At 41.1% G+C, this 26,682-nt stretch overlaps 1 protein-coding gene across 1 annotated transcript in view; it reads right to left on the bottom strand.

The window, feature by feature from the left end:
- Positions 1-26,682, bottom strand: part of LOC126162394 (adenosine deaminase-like) — an 84,791-nt gene that overhangs the window by 8,469 nt on the left and 49,640 nt on the right. The window contains exons 4-6 of the mRNA XM_049918872.1: positions 16,005-16,141; positions 4,775-4,978; positions 4,407-4,519 (exon numbers count right to left, since the gene is read on the bottom strand). Of these exons, the coding sequence (XP_049774829.1) occupies positions 4,407-4,519; positions 4,775-4,978; positions 16,005-16,141 (454 nt within the window). The remainder of the gene's footprint in view (positions 1-4,406; positions 4,520-4,774; positions 4,979-16,004; positions 16,142-26,682) is intronic.

Genomic DNA, 26,682 nt, shown 5'->3' with positions numbered 1-26,682 from the left:
TAGAGTTATCCATTAAGTATGGTATACTCATTGTCACTTATTTATTTATGTGGAATTTGGCCATCTATCTGAAGCAGTATGAATTTTCTTATTAAGATTTTTCTCATTTTCTTTGTTTATATTTGCTGTAGTATTAGTTGACCACAATATTATTGCACCTGGGAATGATTGTCCTATGGGTGGCTTATTGTGAATTTTTATTGTGATATTTAACCACAAATTCTGAACTGCTTGATAATATGTGCAAAACTGTCTTGAAATCATTTACAGTGTGATGCATTTTCCTTAGTAACCTTTGTAACTGTATAATGTAAAGTCACTGCATGTTTCAAATATTGGCCATGAGAGGGCAAGTGAGATAGTATCATGGTCAGATAGTACACATTTAGGTGAAACACAGCGATTTTTTGAAGTGCGTATCTTTACTAATATTTTTAAATAAGCGTGTAGTGAACAAGTCTTTGGATAATATACCTCATGTGAAAAATGTTGGGTGTCTATAGCAGCTTTATACACTGTGAACACAGAAGAAAAACAGCAAACTGCTCACAGACTGATAATAAGTATACACTGACCAGTGAGTGAATTAGTAGCACATGGGCAGTAGCGATCAGAATAAGAACATAAGGTAATCAAAGATAACGGGGCCTCACTTCAGTGAACAAGAGAATAATTTACCATGTGAAAAATAAAATGGATGTTTTTAACAAAGAGGTAGAATACCATAGAGAGGCAATGCAAAATGCCTTTCAACTGTAGCACACTAAATATGTAGTAGGAATATCAACAATGTTGGAAAAGATAGATTGCTACTTACAGTAAATAAGCCACATTAAGTTGTAGACAGGCACAATTAAAAGACACTTACACAAAGCTTTTGGCCACAGCCTTCATCAGCAAAAGAGAATAAGGAAAATAGAGAAACACAGACCATTCTGTCTTTTTCTGATGAAGTCTGAGGCCGAAAGCTTTGTGTAAGTGCCGTTTGATTGTGCCTGTCTGCAACTTAATGTGTCTCCTTTATATAGCAATCTATCTTTTTCTACATTTTTCTATGTAAAGCCACAGAGGGAGCAACGCTTGAGAACAGGTAACCACTTTATTCCTCTATGTTTGGAAAAGAAACATTTGTACCTACACAGTGATTGTACAGTGAAACAGAGAAATGAATCATTCAGAACACTGGTTCACAGGCTCACATCCTCTTTGACAGTGAGAGACTCACTGATAAACTCAAATGTCAGAAGGCTGTTTTCCATAAGAAGAACTATGCAGTGACATTCTAAAATAACATCAAATTGCCTGCTTACAAAGTTATTCTCCACATTAAATGGATATAATTAAAGACTGCTTTTGTGGGCAAAACTGACATAAATTATTCCACTCATGTGGTTGGCATTGAATGACATTTGTCAGAGCACAAGGTATCTGGAATGACTGTGCAAACACCTTTGTTTAGAGTCATGAGATTCTGACACATGCTATGAAAATAATTGTAAAAGATCATAGATTTCACATAACTATGCGACAAACAAAATATTGTTTGTGTAATTCAAACCACTATTTCTGCTCCTGTTGAGAGACAAACAGGCAATGCCTTCATGGAAAAATGTTTGTGCTTGCCCATGGAACCATGACTGTATTGGGGTGTGCACTTCTTCATCCAAAGCAAATTCATAGCCATGAATATCTTTCTTCAGGGCTCCAAAAATAAGAAAATCACTTGGGGAGAGATTGGGACTGTATGGAGGATGTGTAAATACTTCTGCAGTGTAGTCAAAACAACCTTGGCAACAGAATGATGCCGTCCATCAAAATTCTTGAGGATTTGGACTTGACTGTGAGCTTCAATTTTTTAAAAGTGTCCATTTGTCACATTAATTGTGATACTGTGTGCCAGAAAGCCAATAAACATCAGACTCTTGCAGTCGAAGAAATAAGTCATCATGACTTTCCCAGAGCTGGTGTGCATGGCTTTGGATTTTTTGGGTGGGGGGTGAAACCATGTGCTTCCATTATTGGATCTGACACTTGCTCTCTGTCTCAAAATGATGACATCATGTCTCAACTCCCATGACATAGGATGGAAATTGATATTCTTTATCATGATACCACTCCAGGTGCTGCAGTGAAGTTCAACTTCTGCTGCTCCATCAGGTTGTGGGAAACCCACTGTGCACAGACTTTCTGGAACTTCAGATGCTCTGTCATGATGGGGTGAGCAATAATGTGACTGTTGCCCAACATGAGCCAAATGTCTTCCACTGTCCACCATTAGTCATTTCTGATAGCAGCATCTATCGTAGGAATGACAGAAGGGGTAATGCCGCAATGTGCCTGTCCTGGCCAACCTCTGTCTTTCAATGAGATGCAGCCTTCTGGGAAACATTCATTCCACAGAAATACATTAACACATGATGTACTGTGTTCAACACACACGGCAGGCATTTGAGCATGAATTTCACAGCCTGACACTCCTTTTACAGTCGAAAACTGCATTACACCTCACTGTTTGTCTTCCGCACTCTGCATAGTGAAGTCAGATGCACACATGATTCACTGACCTCATGTTGAGCATGTCTAACAGATAAATATCACAGCTGTGAATATTCACACTGTTCCTTTGTGATTCCCAATAGAGGACACTTCTGTATGCATACCTACCTGTGTTACATACTACCTTTGTCAGAAAAGTTCCATGACAGCTTTTTTCCTAAGTAGAAAATGGCACTTACCAAGTAATGATCCTAGCTCCTATTGAAGTAGTCCCCTTGGCTATCTGTACACAGTTTCTGGAGGTCTTGGAAGAAAGCAGGGAAATTTTCAACTGTGATGCTTGTAAACTCATTTTTCACAGCCTGTTGCATGTCTGCAATATCTCGATGAAACTTTCCTTTCAGTAGCTTTTCACACATGGAACCAAGAAAAAAATCACAAGGTGAGATGTTGGGTGAATATAGTGGATATAGGATGGCAATAACAGAATGTCTGGCCAGATACTTTGTAACAAATAAGGTAGTATGGGGTCTTGCATTGTCATGCAGTAAGAACCTGTCCTGAGAATGCCACAAATCAGGGCAGCAACATTGAACTGCTTATCATATATGTTTCAAGACTTTGATTTCTTTCAATAGTTTTGTTCACTGTTTGACCTTGAGGAAAGTGTACTCAGGATGAGCTAATACTTTACTGTCAGAGAATGCAATCACCATTGTTTTTGTTCTTGAAAGTTGTTTTTTGACTTTTTTCGAAGCTGTTGATCCAGGAATCCACCATTCAGCACTTTAACACTTCATGTGAAGGTCATTCTGGTGGTATCATCTTTCATTCACAGCAATAATCTTAGCCAGAAATGTGGTATCATGTCTGGCTCTATCCAGTAGTTCAGCAGAAATTATTCATCTTTCCTTCATTGGTCTGTTAGTGTGTGAGGGCAGAGTTTTGCATTAAGTTTCCATTTCCCTATATCTTTGTGTAAAATCTTATGATACACATCATGATTCAGGTTAAATTCTTCTGATATCGCATGCATGGTTTTCTTGTGATAACGGCCTTACACGCTCCTCATCTTCATCTGTTTGTGCTGTAGACAAGCGACCAGCTCTGGTATCATCTTGCACTAAATTCCTGCCTTAATGAAAACTTTTGTGCCACTGATAAACATGACTTCTTGAAAGTGCCTCACCTGCTTAAGCTTGCTTGATAATTGTCCACATTTCACTAGTAGTTTTTCCATGCTTAACACAGAACTTAATGTTCACTCTTTGCTCACAATCAGCATCCACTGTGTCACAACAGCTATTGCACAAAGAACCCAAGCACTGTATTGTATGACAGCCCTGTCATCTCATGAGTTTGCACAGAAACATGGCCAAGCTCATTTCAAGGACACGCAGATAACAGGTAATATATAAACAACATTTTTTCCTTATTATATTGCAAACTCAGAAATAACAAAAAACCTGTGGGAACTTTTCTGACAAAGGGAGTATGTCTTTGCTGTATGTCGTTCCACATCATTACGAAATATCGTATTCATGATCCATGGAACTAGTATTAATCTAATCTAATCTAATCTACTCTATCCCAGATTTATTTGACTGCCCATACACAATTACACTGACTGAACTTTGGTGTAAGTAAACTCAGCCTGATTAACTTATGTATCTATAAGAACAGTTCAAGAATACTACACAGAGCATTTGTGTGCCTAATGCACAAGTCATGATTTAGGTTTATTATGATCTTTTTGTGCCTGCAGTTGTCATTCTGAGGACTTTTTAATGAAGATGACAATTGATTCTCCTAATGCCACAAGCAACAGCTCTCTAATTTTGCACATTCAAATTGGTCCAAGAAAAATGTTGTGATAAGAAAAATATATTAAAGCATATTCTGTAACATACCCTTTGTACCATTTCAGCCCCACCAGCTTCACCAGCATGCAGTGTTCTGTGAATTCCAGATTTCCTGGCCTCTTCATATGCACCAATCTCTTCTTGGTTTAATGGTACTTCAACTGATTGAAAAGATATTTTCACCATTTATTTCATGCTAATATATATGTCCAACACAATCTACATTGAGCAACATCTCTTCTCTTTTAAAGTCTATGTTTTTAGTTTTGAAATTATTTTATACTGGATTTTATACTCAATTTGTTTTAACAATAGGTCTCAGTAACTTTAGAGTCTATCAAGAAATCTAGACATTATGTTTCTGTACCTTCTTTTTCTTCTTAAATTTTTCAGTAATGAAAGTAAAAAAAGCTCACCGTAAGTTTCTGATTTGTCATTTGCATTCATTGCTATGTCCAATCCAACGACACCATCTCCTTTAAACTTCTTGCATAGCTCCACGATATCCTTTATCGTGCCAGTACCATTGAGTGCAGAGAGAATAGTATTTGCTTTGACACCAAAGTCATTCTCACCACGCTGAAAACCACGATTTACAGCACTCACAACCTCTCCCAGTTCTGAAATGTAATATATCATGAGTAAAAATAATGACAATTAATTACTTTTGAAAATATAATGTAACTGATAGACAAAAAATCTACCCATCAGGTGGTGGCAGGAGAACACACCTATAAAAGGTATACAGTTTGCAAGGTTTCAGAGCCAGTGGCTCTTAGAAAAGTTGCCCTGAACCCCGTGTTAGAGGAGACTTACTGGACAGGATGAGAAGGAAAGAGTATCAATATTATACATTTTTGAACTGTATCCACAGAATCCCAGGGATATTGTGTAGTGGAAGATACCATTATCAAATAAGTGTGGTCAAGGTATATTGAAAAGTATTGGGGTCACTGGAAATAAGCAGCAGAAGTTTCTGGATTGGAGGAAAAGAGGAAACTAAAAATGAACTTGTGTGTGATAGCACTTTTTGTTATTTTGTGACATAGTAAATCACTGATGAGAAGAATTATAGCACATCTACATTGCTATAAGAAATTAAAAATTGGAAATGAAGACTGAACATTAGAACATAATGGAGAAATTGCAAGCAAGGCAGACATATCACAACAGCGGATGGAGAAAACAGAAAGGCTTTATGAGGGAAAAGGAGTGATGCAATGACCCATAATGTCATGTTTTGACTTTGTACTACCCATAGTCACACCTTAATTTTCACATGTTAAAGGAACAAGTGCTTACTGATGAGTACTACTCTAATCAGAGAACAAGTCTTTAATTATAGAGCATTCACTATTTTACTCATATCATAATTTCCTGTGCAACTCAGCACTGGGTACTGCTGCACTCTGGCAGTTGCAAATGCTACTATAAAAGAAAAAATCTACCTTCCAGTGCAATTATCAAAAGGACAGATCATCTCCTACTGAATAACACAGGTACACATGACAAACCGTATGTACTAAGTAACTATTATAACTTCATTTCAGCAATTGTTTCAAAGAGGCTTCTGCTTTATTCAATGTGTTGTAACCATTCAGAAGCCCATCCACACAATTTGGTATACTGCTATTTTTAAAAAAAATTCAAAATATTAATTAATTGAGATCTTAACTACAAGCAGGCTGACAAAAGCAATCAGGAATTTGATTTAGTTAGTGATTAAAAATACAGTGTCTCAAAGGATTCACACTTCCTGGTGCATAATAGGGAGCAGGATCACATAAGAGGACAACAAAAGTCCAAAGAAGAATGAAAGAGAAAAAAATAATACTGTTAATGTGCAGTGATGGAAAACCCAAACAAAATATATGTAAGCTGTATAGTATTGATCCTTGCATGGTGACTATAAAACACAAAAACAGCACCTCTGGGTCTTTACATGGAGACTCTAATCTCTATATTCTTTGCTTACTTCATATTGCTTGGGTTTTTCTCAAATTTGTTCATTGTGTGTTCATGCAGCTAGTGAATAAATTGTTCCACAACTTATCTCATGTTGGAGATTTTTATTTCTGCATCATACAACAAAGGGACAGAACCTACCACATTGGTGACCTCAGACCAATTTTCATTTCTCACATGTTTCCGGTGACTCTCTACTGTGTGGTGTGTGCACATTATGTACTGAGAGTCATTCATCATACAATGCACGAGATTCTATGTTCTCTATCACATTTTGCCTTTGCATTTTGAATCTAAGGTGTCCCACCCACCACAGACCATGTTATAATGGAACAGGAACGATTCCTTCCTCATGCAACACAAGGGAGCTCTTTAACCTACTGGAGTTCACAATGACACAAACCAAGTGCATTGTCTGTAGTATTTATGCAAGGACACGTCGATCTCAGCACTTCACAAGATCCACAGACCAATGAATTTTAGGACCTGATATTACTGCCCAATGTGGGGCTAATGTCCTTCATACATTGACACTGACACTCAGTGGCCAGCAAATTATTAACTACCACACTCGTCAAGCCCACCAAGGTATTGTATGTTCTCCAGTTCTGTATACTTCGCATCTTCTTCCATGTCACAAAATCTCACAGCCCACTGCACACTGCTGCTGCATTCAACAACCTAGGTCATTGCTGCCACATCAGTCAGCCATGCTCACATGCCTACAGGGTTATGTACTGAGTGTGGTCGCCATCTTAAACCCCCCTCCCCCCCATGATGACTTCAGCCAATGTTGCCCTGGGACAACATCCATCACTCAATCAAGATTTTGCCACTCTCAGTGCCTCTTCACTTTCAAAGCCTCTGGGTCTTTCACCTACACAGCATTTTTTGACTGGCAGGTTTCCTAAACTGCCCTCCACTGCTGAAAGACAACCCCCAGACTTGGTTCACCTTGGCTGACAACCTCTTCAACCTCCATGACATTGGGGATGACTTTTTGGCCAAAAATTTTATAATCAAACATTTATTAATCCTATACAGATGAAGTTCCTGTGACATATTGGGTCTTACTTTTATCTACAATAATGATGTAGGCCAAAGCAGGATTAACCCCATTTTGCTCACCGCTAAGGTGCTATTCCAGTATTGGAGAGCCTCTGCAATACTGATGCAAGTTTAGAAGGGGAAAAGCAATGGCCTGAGCTGTGAATTGGGATTTGTATCAGGGAGGGAGGCATACTTAGGTAATCCATGCAGTTGTGGTAGCCGCATTGCTAACTTGGCACAGCAGTTAGCACATCTGTCTAATAAGCAAGAGACCCAGGTTCAAATCCCAGTGCTGGTACAAATTTTAGTTCATTGCTTTATCTTGCATCACAATTGAGCATTTTTCACACCCTTCAATTAAAGTTATTCATCAGATTATGAACGATAAAAGCTTGGGATCATGTACTCCATCCCAACTCGGGCACCACTTACCTTCATTAGTTGATGTGGAATACATGCCTGACATAATGTTATTAACCCTTTAGTGGTCGCGTGGGGTGTTCAGGACACACCAGTCATCCTTATCGATGGATTATTGCATAATGGACAGCAGTATAATATCATGTTGTTTGGTACCTTTCTAGGACATAATACGAAAGCTTTTAGCAACAATAGAATCTACAATGGAAGTACAAGTTCGAAGAAAACACACAACAATGTGCCTTGAGGTGTTGCCGGCACCCCACACAACTCTTCATGTTGCAGTGCTGTGCGAAAGTGCACAGTTGTGTTCCGTAGCAGCTGCTTGTATTTTGTCATACTCTGCAGTTAAAAAAGCTATTGATCATTACAAAATAGAACAAGAAGGAGTGTGGAAGCTTCTGGAAGAGGTCTTAGATGAAATTTTTGAAGGAGCAGAAGAGAAAGAGGAGGAAACTGACAGTTGTGAAGTTCTCTCTCATCACAGTGACACAGAAATGGAGAATGAAGACAACCTGGAACTGTAACCACAAGTAAGTGCAGTGTATAATGAAAGCAAGCATGAATTTTTTATTGGAAAATGGATGAAAAGTTGTCCTAGTCATAATGTAAGAACTAGAAGTGTCAACCTCATTATTCATCTCCCTGGTGTGAAAGCTATCACAAAATCTGTGAAAACTGCTGTGGACTGTTTTTTGATATTTATAAATGACATAATAATTAGAACAATTACATCGTGCACAAATATTAACATACAACACATTGCAACAAATTTCACAAGAGACCATGATGCCAAACCAACAAATGAGGAAGAAATCAAATCTCTTCTGGGTCTGTTGATACTGGCTGGGCATTACAGGACAGGACACCAAAACCTGGAAGACTTATGGGACACAAATGGTTTTTGAATTGCAATATTTCATGCAACAATGAAATTCGATGATATTCAAGACAGACCACAGCATAGAGAACTTGATCGCCTAGCTGCATTCAGAGAAGTATTTGAATTATTCATGTCAAACTGTGTCAGTAATTACACTGTGTCTGAATATATGACAGTGGATGAACAACCGGTTGCATTTAGAGGCAAATGCAGTTTCCGACAGTATATACTAAGCAAGCCTGCAAAATATGGTTTGAAAATTATCACCTTATGTGATGCAAGAACATGATATACTTTGGGGATGGAAATCTATGTTGAGAAACAGCCAGAGGGTCCCTTTTCACTGTCAAACTCGCCTAAGGAGATAGAAAATAGACTTGAAGGTACAGGACGCAGTGTGATGCAAGACAACTGGTTTTGTTCCATACCACTGGCTGAAGAGCTCCTGAAAAAGAAACTTACAGTAGTAGGAACTCTTAGAAAGAATAAGAGGGATAAGAGGGAGCTCCCTCCCGACTTTGTTTGCACAAGAGGTCATGAACTTAGAAGCAGCATTTTTGGATTCAGAAAGGATATCACCATAGTTCAATATGTGCCAAAGAAGAGCAAAAACTTTATTCTCCTTTCATCTTTGTATCATGACAGTGCCATTGACACTAATACTGTGGAGGAAAAGAAACCAGAAATTATAACAATGTACAATAAGACCAAAACAGGTGTGGCCACAATAGATGAAATGTGCACTACTTCTTCAACCTCAAGAGACACTAGACACTGGCCATTTGCCCTATTTTTCCAAATGATTGACATTGCTTGCATTAACACCTTCATCATATATGCAAATAACAACAATGAGAGGACTTCCCGAAGAATGTTTTTACTTGACATCGGAAGGTCATTAGTAAATCCCATAATGTGCAAGAGAGCAGCCACTCACTCCCTGCCTAAACAAGTTAGAAAGAAAGCCACAGAAATGACGGGAGTTGAAGACATCAACAATGCACCACCTTCTGAACAAAGAATACTTAAGCCCAGGTGCTGCACAGTTTGTCCTCGAAGTAAAGATATAAAATTTAAATCGCACTGTGCTCGATGTTTGAAAGTTATGTGTGTAAAGCACATGAGAAATGTGTGTGACAAGTGTTACAATAACACACCCCTTGTAGCCAGTGATAGTGACTGATTTCATAAAATGTTTGTATGAGTTGACTGAACAAATGTTTAATTATATGTATAATGTCTTATACCTGTAATACAGTATGGAGAATAACAGAAATAAATAATTAAACAAAATATTGTAAGAAAATGGGTATTATTGCATATGTTTCAAATAACCCAATTTAACACTAAGGTATTATTAAACAAAATGGTAATGTACTGGGAGACAACATTCTAAATAGCCTTTTGTGAAGTAAACATATTCATATCAGAGATATGCTGCCAAACAATGTCATTATAGCCACTTTTATTTGGGGTGCTAGCAACACCCCACATGACTATTAACGTTACGAAAAGCTACGCGACTGCATAAGGGTTAAGCTTCCATACAAGCTGCAGCTACAACTACTTTCTCATGCTTCAGATTCATTGGAGACTAAGCTCCACTTCATGGATCAGGCCTACAGCATCCTCTGACATAGACATCTTCTCTCTAACCCCAGCGGTCATGCAAAGGAAAAGGTTGGAACTACTGATGACCCCCCCCACAACCTCCCCTCCAACTCACCTAGCTGGCAGAATCTGTGTGAGAACACATTCAGTACTTCTGGAAGACACATAGCCACCTGGTGGCAATCTCCATGCACTGCCTTTGCTGAGCCCAAACCCTTTCCACTTACCACCCAAGTCCCATCTGAGCACACTGCTGACACCAAACAGAGGACACACAAGCAGCACAGAATACCCCCAATCTGTGTACCCCTTCTGCTGGTTCCAAACTACATTTGTAAATGCAACACAGAACTTCCAACCTTCCTGTGCATTCCCAAACTCTGCTAGCAACCCTGATTCTTACCACTCCCACTTTGTGCCTTATGAAACAACAGTCAGTGAATGACACTGGCAGTCCAGGTGATTGTCTCTATGTAATGGACCACACATTGGGTTTAAGATTTCTGATTGATATGGGTGCAGAGGCTAGCATCATACCTATTGTGTTAGCTCCCACTCACACATTTCCAGTCAAGCTAACTCTGTGTGCTGTTAACAACTCAAGTATCAATGTCCTCAGCGCAGCAGATCTTCAGCTGCATCTCACTCCTGATCTAAATTTAACCCAGACTTTCCATGTTGCAGACACTGATGAACCTGTGCTTGGTAGAGATTTTATTAAACATTTTGGTTTATCACCAAATATCCAGTCTGCCTCATTGCTGCAGTATGCCTCCATCTCCCAGGCTCATTCGGCTCTTCTCCTTTATTCACCACAGAGAAACCCCTCCTTAGCTCTCTCTCTCTCTGAGCGCTCCACTTTAACAGCTCAACTCACTCCATCATTGGTTGAGCTTCATCTGCCCACTGCAAGTGGTCAACATTCAACTGTGAACTCCTCATAGTCTATGAGTCGTTAAGACACTTCCACAATGATATCAGAGGCTGTGAAGTTACTTCCTTTACCTATTAACAGCCGCTCTTAAATGCCATCCACAATCCTGACAAGGACCTTCCTTCCCGATGCCTGTGGCCCAAGCACCTAATCAGGCAGGAAGTATTCCATTGACATATGCTATATACATGGTTCTGACAAAGTTGTCACTGACAACCTGTCCTGGGTGAACATTATCATGTCTCCCATTGACATGGACAAGTTGGCCTACCTGCAAACTGATGACATGGAGCCTGAAGACATACTGAAGGACACAAAATGTGCACTGACTCTTGAGCCACACCCACTACTGGGCTCATACATTCCCATCATGTGCAACACATAGATGGCTACCCTCCGACCAGTTGTACCTCCCCCTCTCCAGCGAGTGGTATTAGCATCCCTGCACAATCTTGTTTAACCCGTAACCAATGCCACTATGAAACTGTTGCTGAGCAATTCATCTGGCTGGGAATTAAGAACAATTTTTGTGATTGGATGCATGTCTGTATCCCTTGCCAGAGAAGTAAGGTTGAACGACATGCACAGCCACCTCTAGGGCAATTCAGTACCCCCAAAGGATGCCTATTTCATTTAGATATTGACATTGTCAGCCCACTCCCTCTCTCTGAGGGCTTTTAATATACACTCTCAACCAACAACTGAGTCATGAGGTGTGTTGAAGCCATGCCTCTAGCTGATATTATGGTTGATTTGGTTACCAATGTCTTCATAAACTCCTGGATTTCTTGCTTTGGTTGCTCCTCATCAATAACCACTGATGAGAGCCACCAATTTGAATCCTCTCTGTTCACCAAACTATGTGTGCTGTGTAATATTGACATGTTTCATACCACTGCCTACCACCCACAGAGCAGTGGCCTCTTGGAGCATTGGCGTCCCACCCTCAAGGCAGCACTCAATTGTCACAGCAGTTCCTGGTTGGAGGCACTACCATGAATCCTCCTGGAAATATGCGCCACATACAGAGAGGACCTACAAGTATTGATTGTCGGTATCCTGTATGGTGAGCTGCTTATCCTTCCTGCTGAGTTTGTCGAACACTCTTACCTCCCAAACAATGACAAGTTACCTGCTCTAGTTGATCAAAGTTTGCGAATATATTTTGCATATCTGCACTCCTCTACTGAAACCACATTCATTACCATGAGTCTTCATTTACAAAGAACTCTTCCCTCTGTGCTTATGTTATGCTTCATGATGACTCCATCAGGCAATCTCTCCAGGCTCCATACTTGGGCCCTCACAAGGCCTTCAACGGTGGACAGAACCCATTAGACACACTGCTAAATGGCAGACACCAACAGTCTCAGTGAATGGGGTAATGTGAACCTGGTTGTCAGCTTATGACCAACATCTGCTTGTTTCTACAGATTCACCTACCATGGCCAACAACATCTCTCCCTCCAATGACATCGACCCTCCCCTATGAGACACAGCTTGTGAACTGTGCTACGATTTCACCCCTCCCTGTGACACCTCCCTCTCTACTCCTTCACCCCTACTTGATACAGTGTTTGCTGTTAACATCACAAACATTGACACTGATGAACTCTCCATCAAGATTCAAAATGGCACTGTCTTCATTTTCATCTCTCTGCTAACTCAACACGACACCTTGACAAATCACATACAGCTATGAATTCCCTCAGGCTCCCTCCAGATGTTGAGCAGTACCTACAGCTGCCAAATTCTTGAGCAATGGCAGCCTCTGAATTCTTATCCCTCTCTGCCTGCAGCTCAGAGACCTCACTCCAGTTGACAAATTTTCCTTCTCGAGAAACTTTCCTGTTCTTTCCTGTTCCTGCATGTGACATCATCCTTATCCACCTACATGGCTTTAAGATTTTGTCATGGACAGCACCTTCTGTTCAGTTCCTCCCCTGTGCTCCACACAACTGTTGAGGGTGTGGGAAAGGGGGAAAGGGGGAAAGGGGGGGGGGGGGGGGGGGGGGGGGGAGTGCTCTGTGGCAACTATTGCCCACAAAAACAGCACCTCTGAGTTTTGACTTGGAGACTCTGATGGAGACTCTGATCATTATGTTCTTTGCCTGCTTCACATTGCTTGGCTTTTCTCATGTTTGTTCATTGTGTGTTTTTGCAAGTAGTGAATAAATTGTTCTACAGTGTATCTTGTGTTGGTGATTTCTATTCCTTCATCACACAACAAAGGGATGCAAACTACTACATTTAAATGAATCTAATATTACCAATATTTATGCCAAAATAGTAGTGTCCACCTAACATCTTCAGAAACAACAACAGTTAGAGCAGAGAAGACAGGAAATTTTTTTTAAAAATACTGTAGAATTCATAGTTTTCAGCAACTTTCAAAATGCCTCCATCAGTATGTATGTAGGAAATTGACACAAAAAGAGAAATAATACATGTTTTAATTACAGGAAATGTGCAGAAAGTAATATTACACTAATGGTCAATACTCAAATATAAAAAAAACAGCTAATACTGAGACTTGAATAACAAGTCAGAAATGAAACCTAAGGCATACATGGGAACCATAAGTATAAGGAAAAGAACATAAAAAAGGAAAAATTGATATTGCTTATATAGACAAATATTTCCATTAAGTAATTCTGAATATTACAGATGTGTTTCAAAAACTATTGGAGCACCTGCTTGACTACCTTATCTCAAACATGTCAATCAAACAACTTTATGTGATGTAAGAAATGAAATAAAGTGGCAAGCAGTAGAAGAGAAATGCACCCACTGAAAGTGAAAATCAGTGTCAGACTGCAAGAAACATGCAAAGATAGCTGCAAACTGACAGTTAAAGGAAAACATGTGGAACACAACTTACAAAAATGTAGGAATGAAAAGAAGGAATGATCTAAATAAAATCATTCACAAAGATACACTCCTGGAAATGGAAAAAAGAACACATTGACACCGGTGTGTCAGACCCACCATACTTGCTCCAGACACTGCGAGAGGGCTGTACAAGCAATGATCACACGCACAGCACAGCGGACACACCAGGAACCGCGGTGTTGGCCGTCGAATGGCGCTAGCTGCGCAGCATTTGTGCACCGCCGCCGTCAGTGTCAGCCAGTTTGCCGTAGCATACGGAGCTCCATCGCAGTCTTTAACACTGGTAGCATGCCGCGACAGCGTGGACGTAAACCGTACGTGCAGTTGACGGACTTTGAGCGAGGGCGTATAGTGGGCATGCGGGAGGCCGGGTGGACGTACCGCTGAATTGCTCAACACGTGGGGCGTGAGGTCTCCACAGTACATCGATGTTGTCGCCAGTGGTCGGCGGAAGGTGCACGTGCCCGTCGACCTGGGACCGGACCGCAGCGACGCACGGATGCACACCAAGACCGTAGGATCCTACGCAGTGCTGTAGGGGACCGCACCGCCACTTCCCAGCAAATTAGGGACACTGTTGCTCCTGGGGTATCGGCAAGGACCATTCGCAACCATCTCCATGAAGCTGGGCTACGGTCCCGCACACCGTTAGGCCGTCTTCCGCTCACGCCCCAACATCGTGCAGCCTGCCTCCAGTGGTGTCGCGACAGGCGTGAATGGAGGGACGAATGGAGACGTGTCGTCTTCAGCGATGAGAGTCGCTTCTGCCTTGGTGCCAATGATGGTCGTATGCGTGTTTGGCGCCGTGCAGGTGAGCGCCACAATCAGGACTGCATACGACCGAGGCACACAGGGCCAACACCCGGCATCATGGTGTGGGGAGCGATCTCCTACACTGGCCGTACACCACTGGTGATCGTCGAGGGGACACTGAATAGTGCACGGTACATCCAAACCGTCATCGAACCCATCGTTCTACCATTCCTAGATCGGCAAGGGAACTTGCTGTTCCAACAGGACAATGCACGTCCGCATGTATCCCGTGCCACCCAACGTGCTCTAGAAGGTGTAAGTCAACTACCCTGGCCAGCAAGATCTCCGGATCTGTCCCCCATTGAGCATGTTTGGGACTGGATGAAGCGTCATCTCACGCGGTCTGTACGTCCAGCACAAACGCTGGTCCAACTGAGGCGCCAGGTGGAAATGGCATGGCAAGCCGTTCCACAGGACTACATCCAGCATCTCTACGATCGTCTCCATGGGAGAATAGCAGCCTGCATTGCTGCGAAAGGTGGATATACACTGTACTAGTGCCGACATTGTGCATGCTCTGTTGCCTGTGTCTATGTGCCTGTGGTTCTGTCAGTGTGATCATGTGATGTATCTGACCCCAGGAATGTGTCAATAAAGTTTCCCCTTCCTGGGACAATGAATTCACGGTGTTCTTATTTCAATTTCCAGGAGTGTATGTATGCAAATTGCATCACTTTTATTGAATGTTGGAAAATAGTACAATATTTTAGAACCTTACCATTCTTTGATTAAATTCAGTGATTTCTTTTTAGCACTTGAAACTACTTATTTAAAATGGATAACTGCATTTCTCTCAAAGTATGTAATGAAAAAGTGCCAGGTACTGGAAATGGGGGAAGTGGTTGAGTAAATGATAATTTGTTCAAAACAATACAGCTAGAGAGATACACTTGGTAGGATTCAAGTGATGACCAAGAAGTAATTCAAAAAGCAGTTTTCATGCAAAAATCAGCAATAGCATTAGCACTTAGGGTCATATAACAGTTTTGGTAACAACATATGTATAAACTAATAGAATGAAATACCATAATTATTCAGGTATATGCACGATACTATGTGCTGACAGTTAAGCAGTCACCTTTTAATTTCCCATGGAAGTCTGTTGTGCCCAGCCAAAAATGTGGACAGTATCGAGCTTCAACATAAGCTACTCCGTTCTTGGCTTCATCTTCACAGAACTCATAAGCAATTCTCTCAATTGCATCAAGGTCACCACTGTGAACATTATTCATGGCGTGAGAAGTTATTTAATATAACATAAAAATGTTTTAGAATATATTATAAGGTAAGGCCCCAATTTACAAAATAATGTTTTAAATCGTATCTAACACAAGTTACTCAATATCCATTGGTTCCCCTGTTTTAACAACCTCCTTCAGAATCTATGATACAAAATTACCATACTTACTACAGTTCTTGTCAAAGGAACTTCTTCTGAAATCATAATGCACACACTGCAACGTTTCCACCATGACAGGGTATTTTGAATTATGGAATTGGTATAGTTGTTTTGAATGAAAGCAGAGAAGCAACTCACTCGAAATAGGAGGTTCAATGCAGTTAATAGAGCACACTAACAGTAGATCATTAGGTTTAAAATTCTACATACTTGTCCTTTCACTATCTTATGTTTTAAAACATGACAAATCTATTCTATTTGGTGTTTTTGTCTAACTGTTCACATCTTTATCTTTAGATTTCGCAATATCCGCTCTATTTTAGTATTTATATATTCCATTACATGTTTCTCAATATTACTATTATTACTACTACCACTGTTATCATTATCATTAACGTCATGATCATCCACTAGCAGTGTTTGACATGTTCACACTCTGTAGCTATAGAACCTATTCAATCCATTAAGAATTTATATTGGGATACTTTATGTAATAATTAATATTCTAAGGCATACTGTTAATATAATGGTATTATTTAGCTTGGTACATTTAGACTCTGTGTAACATTTATCCTACATGTTACTGTTTTCTTATATTTTCACCTGTCTCTCAGTCTCTGATTCTGATAGATCAAAATTTGCTTCAATTAAGAGGAACCAGATTTGATATGGTAAAATTTTATTTGAGTTTACTTTCTAATTTGTTTGCCAAAATTTCACTTTAATTTTTCACTCAATTAATTACAGTACTTTTTGTCACCTGTCTTCTGACTGGTTTGATGCAGCCCATCTTGATTTTATCTCCTGTGCTAATCTCTTCATCTCAGACTTACACCTAATGTCCTCAGTTGCTCATTATATATATTACAGTCTCCTTATTCCTGTGCAAGTTATGCAGTCCATGGTTCTCTCTCATGTCACTGAAATTATTTGTCGATGCCCAAACACGTATTGTATCAACTTGTCCCTTCTTATAGTCAATGTTTTCCTCTATTTCCTTTTGTCCTGGTTCTATGAAGAACTTTCTCATTCCTCATCTTATCAATCCACTTCATTTTCAGCATTCTTCTGCAACACCATACTTCATATATTTTATTTCTCTCTCTTTATTTTGCCCATATTAGTCTGCTTATTATGTCATTACTTTGTCGATAAGGTTAATATTGCTTACACTGAAAGAGAATTCCTTCACATCAGTTTCTACATGATCCTCAATTTTAATGTTACTCTTTTCACTAATCACTCATCTATTGTTCCTCAAAACTTTCATCATTCTTTCATTTGTTGTCAATCCACATTCATTCTGTGCTCAATTTCATTCAACAGTTCCTTTAATTCCTTCTCATTGTCAAAGAGAATGGCAACAATATCAGTAAATCATTTCACTTGAATTATAATCACACATCTGAATCTTTCTTTTATTTCCTTCATTACTTATTCAATATACAGGCTGGCCAGTAGAGGAAAAAGACTGCTTCTTTGCCTTACGTCCTTTTTAATCTGAGAACTTCTTTCTCTGTCTTCTGTTCTTCAAGTGCCCTCTTGTTTCTTGTGTATATTGTGAATTTATAATCTTTCCCTATAGTTTATACCTATTTTTCTGAGGATCTAAAATAACAAGCACAATTTTACTTTATTGAACATGTTCTCTAGGTCAACAAATCATAAGAGAGTGTCATGATTTTTCTGAAGTCTTGCTTCCATTATGAAGTACAATGTCAGAACTAACTCTTTAGTGTCTTTATCATACCCAAGGTCTAAACTGATCACCTAATAAATCCTCAGTTTTCATTTCTATTCTTCTGATCAAATATGTAACTAAGAAGTGAAACTTCCAGATAATACAGTGCAGCAAGAGTTACTCTACTTGACTCTTTTCACATCTCTGAATGCTCTTGCGCTTATGATGAGGGAACTGTTCAATGGCTGCACAACATTAACAGATTTGGTATCTAATTGAATGTCCTGTAAATGAAGCATTCATGCTCTTATAACACTCTGGTGTGTATTACACACACACACACACACACACACACATTACAAATGATTGAAGCGATTTCACAGCTCTACAATAACTTTATTATTTGAGATATTTTCACAATGCTTTGCACAGACATACAAAAACTCAAAAAGTTTTTTTAGGCATTCTAAAATGTTCAATATGTGCCCCTTTAGTGATTCAGCAGATATCAAGCCGATAATCAAGTTCCTCCCACACTCGGCGCAGCATGTCCCCATCAATGAGTTCGAAAGCATCGTTGACGCGAGCTCGCAGTTCTGGCATGTTTCTTGGTAGAGGAGGTTTAAACACTGAATCTTTCACATAACCCCACAGAAAGAAATTGCATGGGGTTAAGTCGGGAGAGCGTGGAGGCCATGACATGAATTGCTGATCATGATCTCCACCATGACCGATCCATCGGTTTTCCAATCTCCTGTTTAAGAAACGCCGAACATCATGATGGGAGTGCGGTGGAGCACCATCCTGTTGAAAGATGAAGTCGGCGCTGTCGGTCTCCAGTTGTGGCATGAGCCAATTTCCCGCGGGCTACGCGTGAAACTTGCCTGCACGCGTTCAACCATTTCTTCGCTCACTGCAGGCCGACCCGTTGATTTCCCCTTACAGAGGCATCCAGAAGCTTTAAACTGCGCATACCATTGCCGAATGGAGTTAGCAGTTGGTGGATCTTTGTTGAACTTCATCCTGAAGTGTCGTTGCACTGTTATGACTGACTGATGTGAGTGCATTTCAAGCACGACATATGCTTTCTCGGCTCCTGTCGCCATTTTGTCTCACTGCGCTCTCGAGCACTCTGACGGCAGAAACCTGAAGTGTGGCTTCAGCTGAACAAAACTTTATGAGTTTTTCTACGTATCTGTAGTGTGTCGTGACCATATGTCAATGAATGGAGCTACAGTGAATTTATGAAATTGCTTCAATCATTTGTAATAGCCCTGTGTATATATATATATATATAGATATATAATAGAGGGGAAACATTCCGCGTGGGAAATATATCTAAAAACGAAGATGATGTGACTTACCAAACGAAAGTGCTGGCACGTCGATAGACAAACAAACAAACACACCAAATTCTAGCTTTCACAACCAACGGTTGCTTCATCAGGAAAGAGGGAAAGAGAGGGAAAGACGAAAGGATGTGGGTTTTAAGGGAGAGGGTAAGGAGTCATTCCAATCCCGGGAGCAGAAAGACTTACCTTAGGGGGAAAAAAGGACGGGTATACACTCGCACACACACACATCACACACATATCCATCCACACATATACAGACACAAGCTGACATATACAGAGCCAAGAGTTTGGGCAGAGATGTCAGTCGAGGGGGCACAACCAGCGGTTGTGAGTTTGTGTGGCACACAATGGTAGTGACATAGAAGCATGGGTTAGGGAGGGGTGACGTGACAAAGGAAGGTTAGACTGTTGGACAGAGGATGTGGGTGCAGTGGGTTAACAGAGACTGCAAGCAGCAGGTTTACAGGAGTGAAGGGTGTGCTGCAAAGATAAATCCAGTCTGCATAGTTCAGAAAGGTGGTGCTAGTGGAAAGGATCCATATGGTATGGCTTGTGAAGCAGCCGTTGAACTCAAGCATGTTGTGTTCAGCAGCATGTTATGCCACTGGGTGGTTTTAGTATTTGATTATGGTTCTTATTTCCCACTTATCCTGAGTATTGATAGGGAGAACACATCAGAGATGTTCAGGCTCTAGGCGACAGCCACAGCTCGTGCCTGTGCGAGGCACATTCATTGCGGCAAGCATGTCAGATGGCTTTACTGCTAAATACCGCAGTCTGACTACTATTGGTAGCCAGTCTCTCATTAGTTACTGAAACCTTTAGTTACAAACTACTGAATAGTAGATTTTTAATCTTGGATTATTTATGTTTGTGATTTGGATTGCTCTCTGAATTGTTGTATCTGCTTAAGGCAACTTTGCTATGCTCTGGACTTGTTTTGATCATTTATTCACTTTGTGATATCTGTCATTTACCTCTGGAACAACTCTTTTCATTCTACTGGATCTATGTTACCACCAGTGCAAGTTATCATAAACAGTGTTGTACCTGTGTGAAGTAGGATGGAAGAGTGGTATATGCTGCTCTTGGCCACAGATTGGCAGTTCCATTCATTCTGTTGGACGGCTTGGTGACTATCATGCCCAGATCAAATGCTGTGCAGATTTTGCAGCAGAGCTGATTTACAGCATGGCTGCTACCACAGGAGACCCAGCCTCTGATGGGATAATCCTATGAGAGGAATAGAATAGAATGTGCCGGGTGAGTTAATTGGTCAAGCGTTGCACCGAGCAAAAAATTACTACATTTCATCTCCAAGTCATCCCATCCTCAGTTAAACATTATCCAAGCAACAAGTTACTACATTTTATCTCTAAATGAATCTACCCCTCTTCACATATTGCTCCCATCATAATTTTAGGTCTGTTCTCCTTTCTTTGTCCATTTCCTGTGGCTATTTCATGTGCTTCCTCTCCACCCACTAGTGATATCCCATACCAAATGAACCATGCTGCATCTATCTGCAGTAATTCAAAAAAGTATCCCTATCCCTAGCTAAAACACAGTCCCACATACTGTTCCTTAAGTTTTGCTTAAGCCTTGGGATCCGCCCAATGACTTTACCCTAAAAATTCCATTCTTTGGCTACCACCCCTCCTTGACCTTTAGATTTTCAGATGCTGCCAGTCCCTATCCCTTAAACACTACAGAAACAAATCTCTTTGGTGCAGACATCACAAAACCACCTCTGCTATGGTCTGGGCTTGTTTTACTTATTCATTCACTCTGTGATATCATCTGTCATTTACCTCCAGAATCAACTGTATCACTCCAGCAGCCTCTATATTACCACTGGCACATGTTACCATAAACCATGTTCTACTCATGCAGAGTAGGTTAGAAGAGCAGTGACAAGTGCTTTCTCACTGTGCCATTATTCTGGTGAGGCATTTGTTATAAGTTTCTAAAATTGTGGCAACAGCAGTTGCAACAACAACAGCAGTTACAACAACAGCAGAGCAACAACTGCAACAACTGTGAGCAAAACAGTGGGTACTCCACCAGCAACAGCAGTCAGCTAGGCAGACAGTGTTGATAAGTCTATTTACATTGCTTTCTTCTGAATGTCAGTGTGCACTCTTGCTGTCTTCTAGCTGGAAACTGTACAAAGTGGTGAAAGATTATGCCTATCCTCAAGTCCTAGTAGTCTGACTTTCTCTGCTGTTTGTAGTTTGCTGAATGACTATTACAGTCACCAAACTTCTGTCATTGCAGCTAAGCTCATGGTTAATCAACTGTTAAGCAATGTAAGCAATGTTACACAGCATGGCCTTCTGGCTTACATTGTTTGACATGCAAGTGTGATTTTTCCTGTAAATAGTGTGATGCATCATGTGTGGACTCCTTGGTCCATGATGTTATTATTTGTCTTGCTCCTTATCAAGAAATCAGTGCAAAGGCTTTAGAGGCATATGATCCCACCTCAGGTGAGGTGTTAAAAATTTCCAAAGCTCATGAAGTAACTACATTGGTGCAAGCTATGTTTCACAATTCCTCTGTTGTTGACATAGTTAGTAGTATTAGTCACTGTTGCACTCTATGATCAGTGATGGCTTACAATCAATGTCATCATCTGATTTCTGAGCACCCATTTGTTCAGTAGTCCTGCAACATAGGTTTCTGTAGTTAGTGCAGTAGTTAGCAATCTCCCACCCTCATCATCGACAGACATACAGAGACAGAAGCACTTTGTTTGATGCTAGTGTGACCCAAACTGGGTGTGGGTTCATGCAACATTTCTTTCCTGTCATTGTGAAAGGATCCCAAAAATGTTCATGACATCAGAACATATCCAGACTTCAGCCCACAGTATCAACAGTACCACTGCCTTTTCTGTGATTTCATCTGCTTTGCATGCAATGAAATGGGGCACCTTGCCATTGTCCACCTCAGCTGGCGTGTATCAACCACATTAGCTATCAGCATCAGCAGCTATCTTGGTGGTTCCCTGGTAGCAGCAGGCAGGTTGCAGTGTCTTATTTTGAAAGTGGATGTTAACAGGATGATGACCAGTTTCCAGGTCTACACAGACATGGTTGTGTCTCTGATAAATGAGGACACATACTGAAGTTAGGTATAAAAATCAAGTTCAGCAACTAACCTTGCTTGTAGTCAAGTTGTGCACTTCTTGGTTCCCTTCTAATTTCAGCTATGATCCCATAATGGAATTTGATATTCATATGTATAATTTAAGCAGCTGTTTGACCCTACATGAAGGTTGTGCAATAGGGTTCCAGGTCTACATACCCTTAAGGCAATTGGCACTGTCTAAGTTCTGTAGAGCTCATCTAGTGCCTCTTACCATGCATGAGCCAGTTGGAGTGGAGCTAGATTCATTGTGTAGTGTGAGTGTTATATCCCCAGCATCATATAACCTCTGGGTTATGCCCAAGGTTGTTGTTAAGAAACCTAAAGGATCGTTTCTCATTTGTGGTGAGTTTGGGTCTACCATTAATGATCAAGCAAATGTCGATTTGTATCCACTTCCTGGGCCAGAGGAATTATTGGTTAAATTGGCTGGGAACCATTATTTTTCAAATGTAGATCTCACTGATACCTACTTTCAATTGCCTATAGATGATCAGATGAAACAGTTCTTAGTGGTTAGTATACCATTTGGCATGTACTATTAAAATGGTAGCCATTTGTAGTTGCAAGTGCTTCCACAATATTCCAGAGATGTCTTGGGCAACTCATCCAAGGTACCCCTGACTGTGTTAATTATTTAGATGACGTGTCAGTTATGGGGCCACAGGGAGCAGCACCTGTGCCATCTACAGATGTTATTTGAGTGGCACCATGCCCATGGTCTGCATTGTCGCTTCGACAAATGTAGTTTCTTTGAGCAATGTGTCAAGTACTTGGGATATACATTAAGTAGATATGGGCTCACACTCACACAGGATAATATGGATATAATCGCTGACTTACCAGCTCCTAAGGACCTCAAAGAACTACAGTTGTTCCTCAGCAAAATAAATTATTATGCCAAGTTGTTGCCAATGAGGCCCACATTTCCCATCTGCTCAATCTGTTGCATAAAAATGGTGTTAATTTGTGTGGTTAGAGGTGAGTTAGAAGGCTTTCATGCAGCTTATAAAGTGCCTTATGTTGTCCCCTGCTTTAGCTACATTCCATCCTAGGAGTTGCCACTGATGCGTCATATTTTGACATTTGTGCCATACTGTCCTACAAATACATTATGGCACAAAGCAGCCCATTCCATGTGCATCTGAAACATTAACTGCACCACAGAGGAATTATTCACAAATTGAGAAGGGGCATTAGTTATGCACCATAGAGCCATGTGTGTCTGTGGTGCTAAGTTTTACCTGATAACTGATCACAAGCTCTATGCTTTTCTGTTTGGCCCCTCTTCAAGAATTCCTGATAAAACAGTGCTCTTGCTGCAACAGTTGGCATTGTAACTATGCCACTACTGCTATGAGATGTATTATTAATCTATCACAAAGCTCTCCAATGCTGATACACTTCCCTGCCTGCTGTGTGGCCCATATGCCAAATTTGATAGGCATGAGGCTCTGTATTTTGCCTTAGACACAAATCAGCAAGACGCTGTTGATGAATTTGCAATTATGGCATGCAAAGTAGCAGCAGAAATCGCCCACAATCTGCTTCTCTGCATGATGTTGACTGCTTTACCACAGGGTTGGCTAGAGCACTTGCCTAAGGTCACTGACCCAGAGTAGCTCACCTATTTTTCCTTACAACACTGGCCTAACATCACTGAGGGGGCATTTTGTTGGCTATGGATGATGCTGAATGGTGGGTGGTAGTTGCTCCTATGCTCCGGTCCAATGTACTGACGCTCCTCCACACAGCACATTGGGGAATATGCAGAATGAAGGCAATACTGCAATGTTATGTGTATTATTCTGGGGTGTTGCAACCATTGAATGCATCACCTGGAACTGCCATGCCTGCGCTCACAACCAGTTAACTAGAGCACAGTGTTTCAACCCTTGGTCCACCATGAACTCCCATGGCAAAGAGTACATTTTGCTGCACCATTCTGGGTAGCAATGTGATTGCTAGTAGTCAATGTCCTCTCTAACTTTCCACATGTAGCATGGATGGCTACAACTACTATGGCAGCTACTATCCATGCCCTGTACATCATATTTGCAATAGAGGGCCAACTTCCACCCTATTTTCCAACAATGGCCTTCAGTTTGTGGCATCTGTATCTCAGGATTTTTGTTGAGGCAATGGCACTGTGCATCTGACCACTATCCCTTTCCATCACACATCCAATTTGGAAGTTGAGCAGATTGTTGGAACATTCGAGAAGCAGATGCACAAACTACTGATGACAGACAACTCTAGGGAAGCACTCAACAGCTTGCTCGCCACCTACTAGTCCATCTCCCATGGATAGATGTAGCCCAACACCAAAATTTTGCACAGGCACAACCTGATTCAGAAGTTGCACTGCCCACACACACAGCCATATTACAACATGGCCTCCCATGTATGGGCACATACTTTAGGCTGAACCCCAGGTGGACTATGGTGTAATCATCATCAGCAGCAGGGGAAGCAGAAGTTTGAGGCTGAAGCCAGCAGGAGTAGCTGGTCAAGCAACAGACTTAGCTCCATCTGCAATGTGATGTACTGCCTCCACCTTTCCCCTCCACTGCCAACTTGGCGTGCCATCTGCAACCACTCCAGGGACAAGCCAGCCCACCAGTCCACCTCCTACCACTAAAATCTCTGCCCTATTGTTAGGCATTCACAGGAAGTGGACAAGGACCAATGATGTTACCTGATGGTCGAACAACTTCCTCCCACTTTGCTACTTCTAGCTCCCGCATCCACCACCAGTGGTCTCATTCCCTCATCATTGATGGAGGTTTAGTATTATGTGACTGTGGTGCCAATGGAGACCAACTGGTTGGTCCCATCTCAACCACACCTAGTGACTGCTACCCTGTTGGCTGGCCCAAGCTGTGCCCTAGATTTTGTCAATCAGGCAGGACTCACACAGATGGTGCCACCTCCCACAGTAGCCAATCATGATGGGGACCTATTGCAGGAGCCTTTGGTGGGAATTGCTGCATCTCTCTCTCTCCCCTTCCTCAGTGAAGTTGGCACAGGCTGGGTCATTTTCAGCTTAAGTGACAATTAAAGGTGGGAGAGGTTTAATATCTAATGGTGTTTCAGAGTCACTGTTTAGCCCAAGTATTGAGAGGGAGAACATATCAGAGATACTTGGGCTCAAGGTGCAGCTGCCATGGGAAGCACATGAGGTGGTGTCACCCTCAGACTAGTGTTTACCATTAAATACCTGAGCCCAGCTATTAGTAGCCAGTTTGTCATTAGTTACTGAAGCCTTTAATTACACGTTATTGAATAGCAGATTTTGACCTTGCCTGATTTACATTTGTGATTTGGATTGGTCTCTGGATTAGTGTTTACACTTAAATGACTCTACTATGCTTTGAACTTGTTTTGCTTATTCGTTCTCTTTGTGGTCTCTGTCATTTACCTCTGAAACATCCTCCTTCATTCTATTGGCCTCTGTGCTACCACCAGTGCAAGTGTACGTAAACTGTGTTCTACCTACATGAAGTATGACAGAAGAGTGGTCTACACTCCTCTTGGCCACAGATTGGCAGTGTCCATTCATTCTGTTGGACAGATGGTTGGTGGTCATGCCCACATAAAATGCTGTGCAGATTTTGCAGCAGAGGTGATATATGACATGGTTGCTCCCACAGATGGTCCAGCCTATGATGAGATAGGATAAGCCTATGACAGGAACAGAATAGGATGTGATGGGTGGGTGAATTGGTCAAGGGTTGCACTAAGCAACAAATTACTACATTTCATCTTCAAATCAACTTACCCCTCCCCACACATTGTTCCCATCACAATTTTAGGTCTGTTCTCTTTTTTTCTGCACACAATGGTAACTAATGCATAACAGAATATCCTGGCCTCACAGTAATATTGCACACATCTCAGCACAATTTCTTCTGAGGTTTTCATCCCCAAAACCCACACTATATTATCCATAGTTCCCTTTCCAACCATAGAACAGTTTGTCCATTTTCTGTGGCTATTTCATGTGTTTCCCCTCCACTCACTTGACACCCCATTCCAAATGGCCCCTGCTCCATCTGTCTGCCTTAGTTCAGAAAAGTACCCCTATCCTTAGCTAAAAGACAGCCTTACAGTTCCTTGGGATCTGCTTGAGGTATGGGACCTCCCCCCCCCCCCCCCCTAATGACTTTAC

This window comes from Schistocerca cancellata, chromosome 2, assembly GCF_023864275.1.
Source record: "Schistocerca cancellata isolate TAMUIC-IGC-003103 chromosome 2, iqSchCanc2.1, whole genome shotgun sequence".
Classification (NCBI taxonomy): domain Eukaryota; kingdom Metazoa; phylum Arthropoda; class Insecta; order Orthoptera; family Acrididae; genus Schistocerca; species Schistocerca cancellata.
This window is presented reverse-complemented; position numbering and strand designations above follow the sequence as displayed.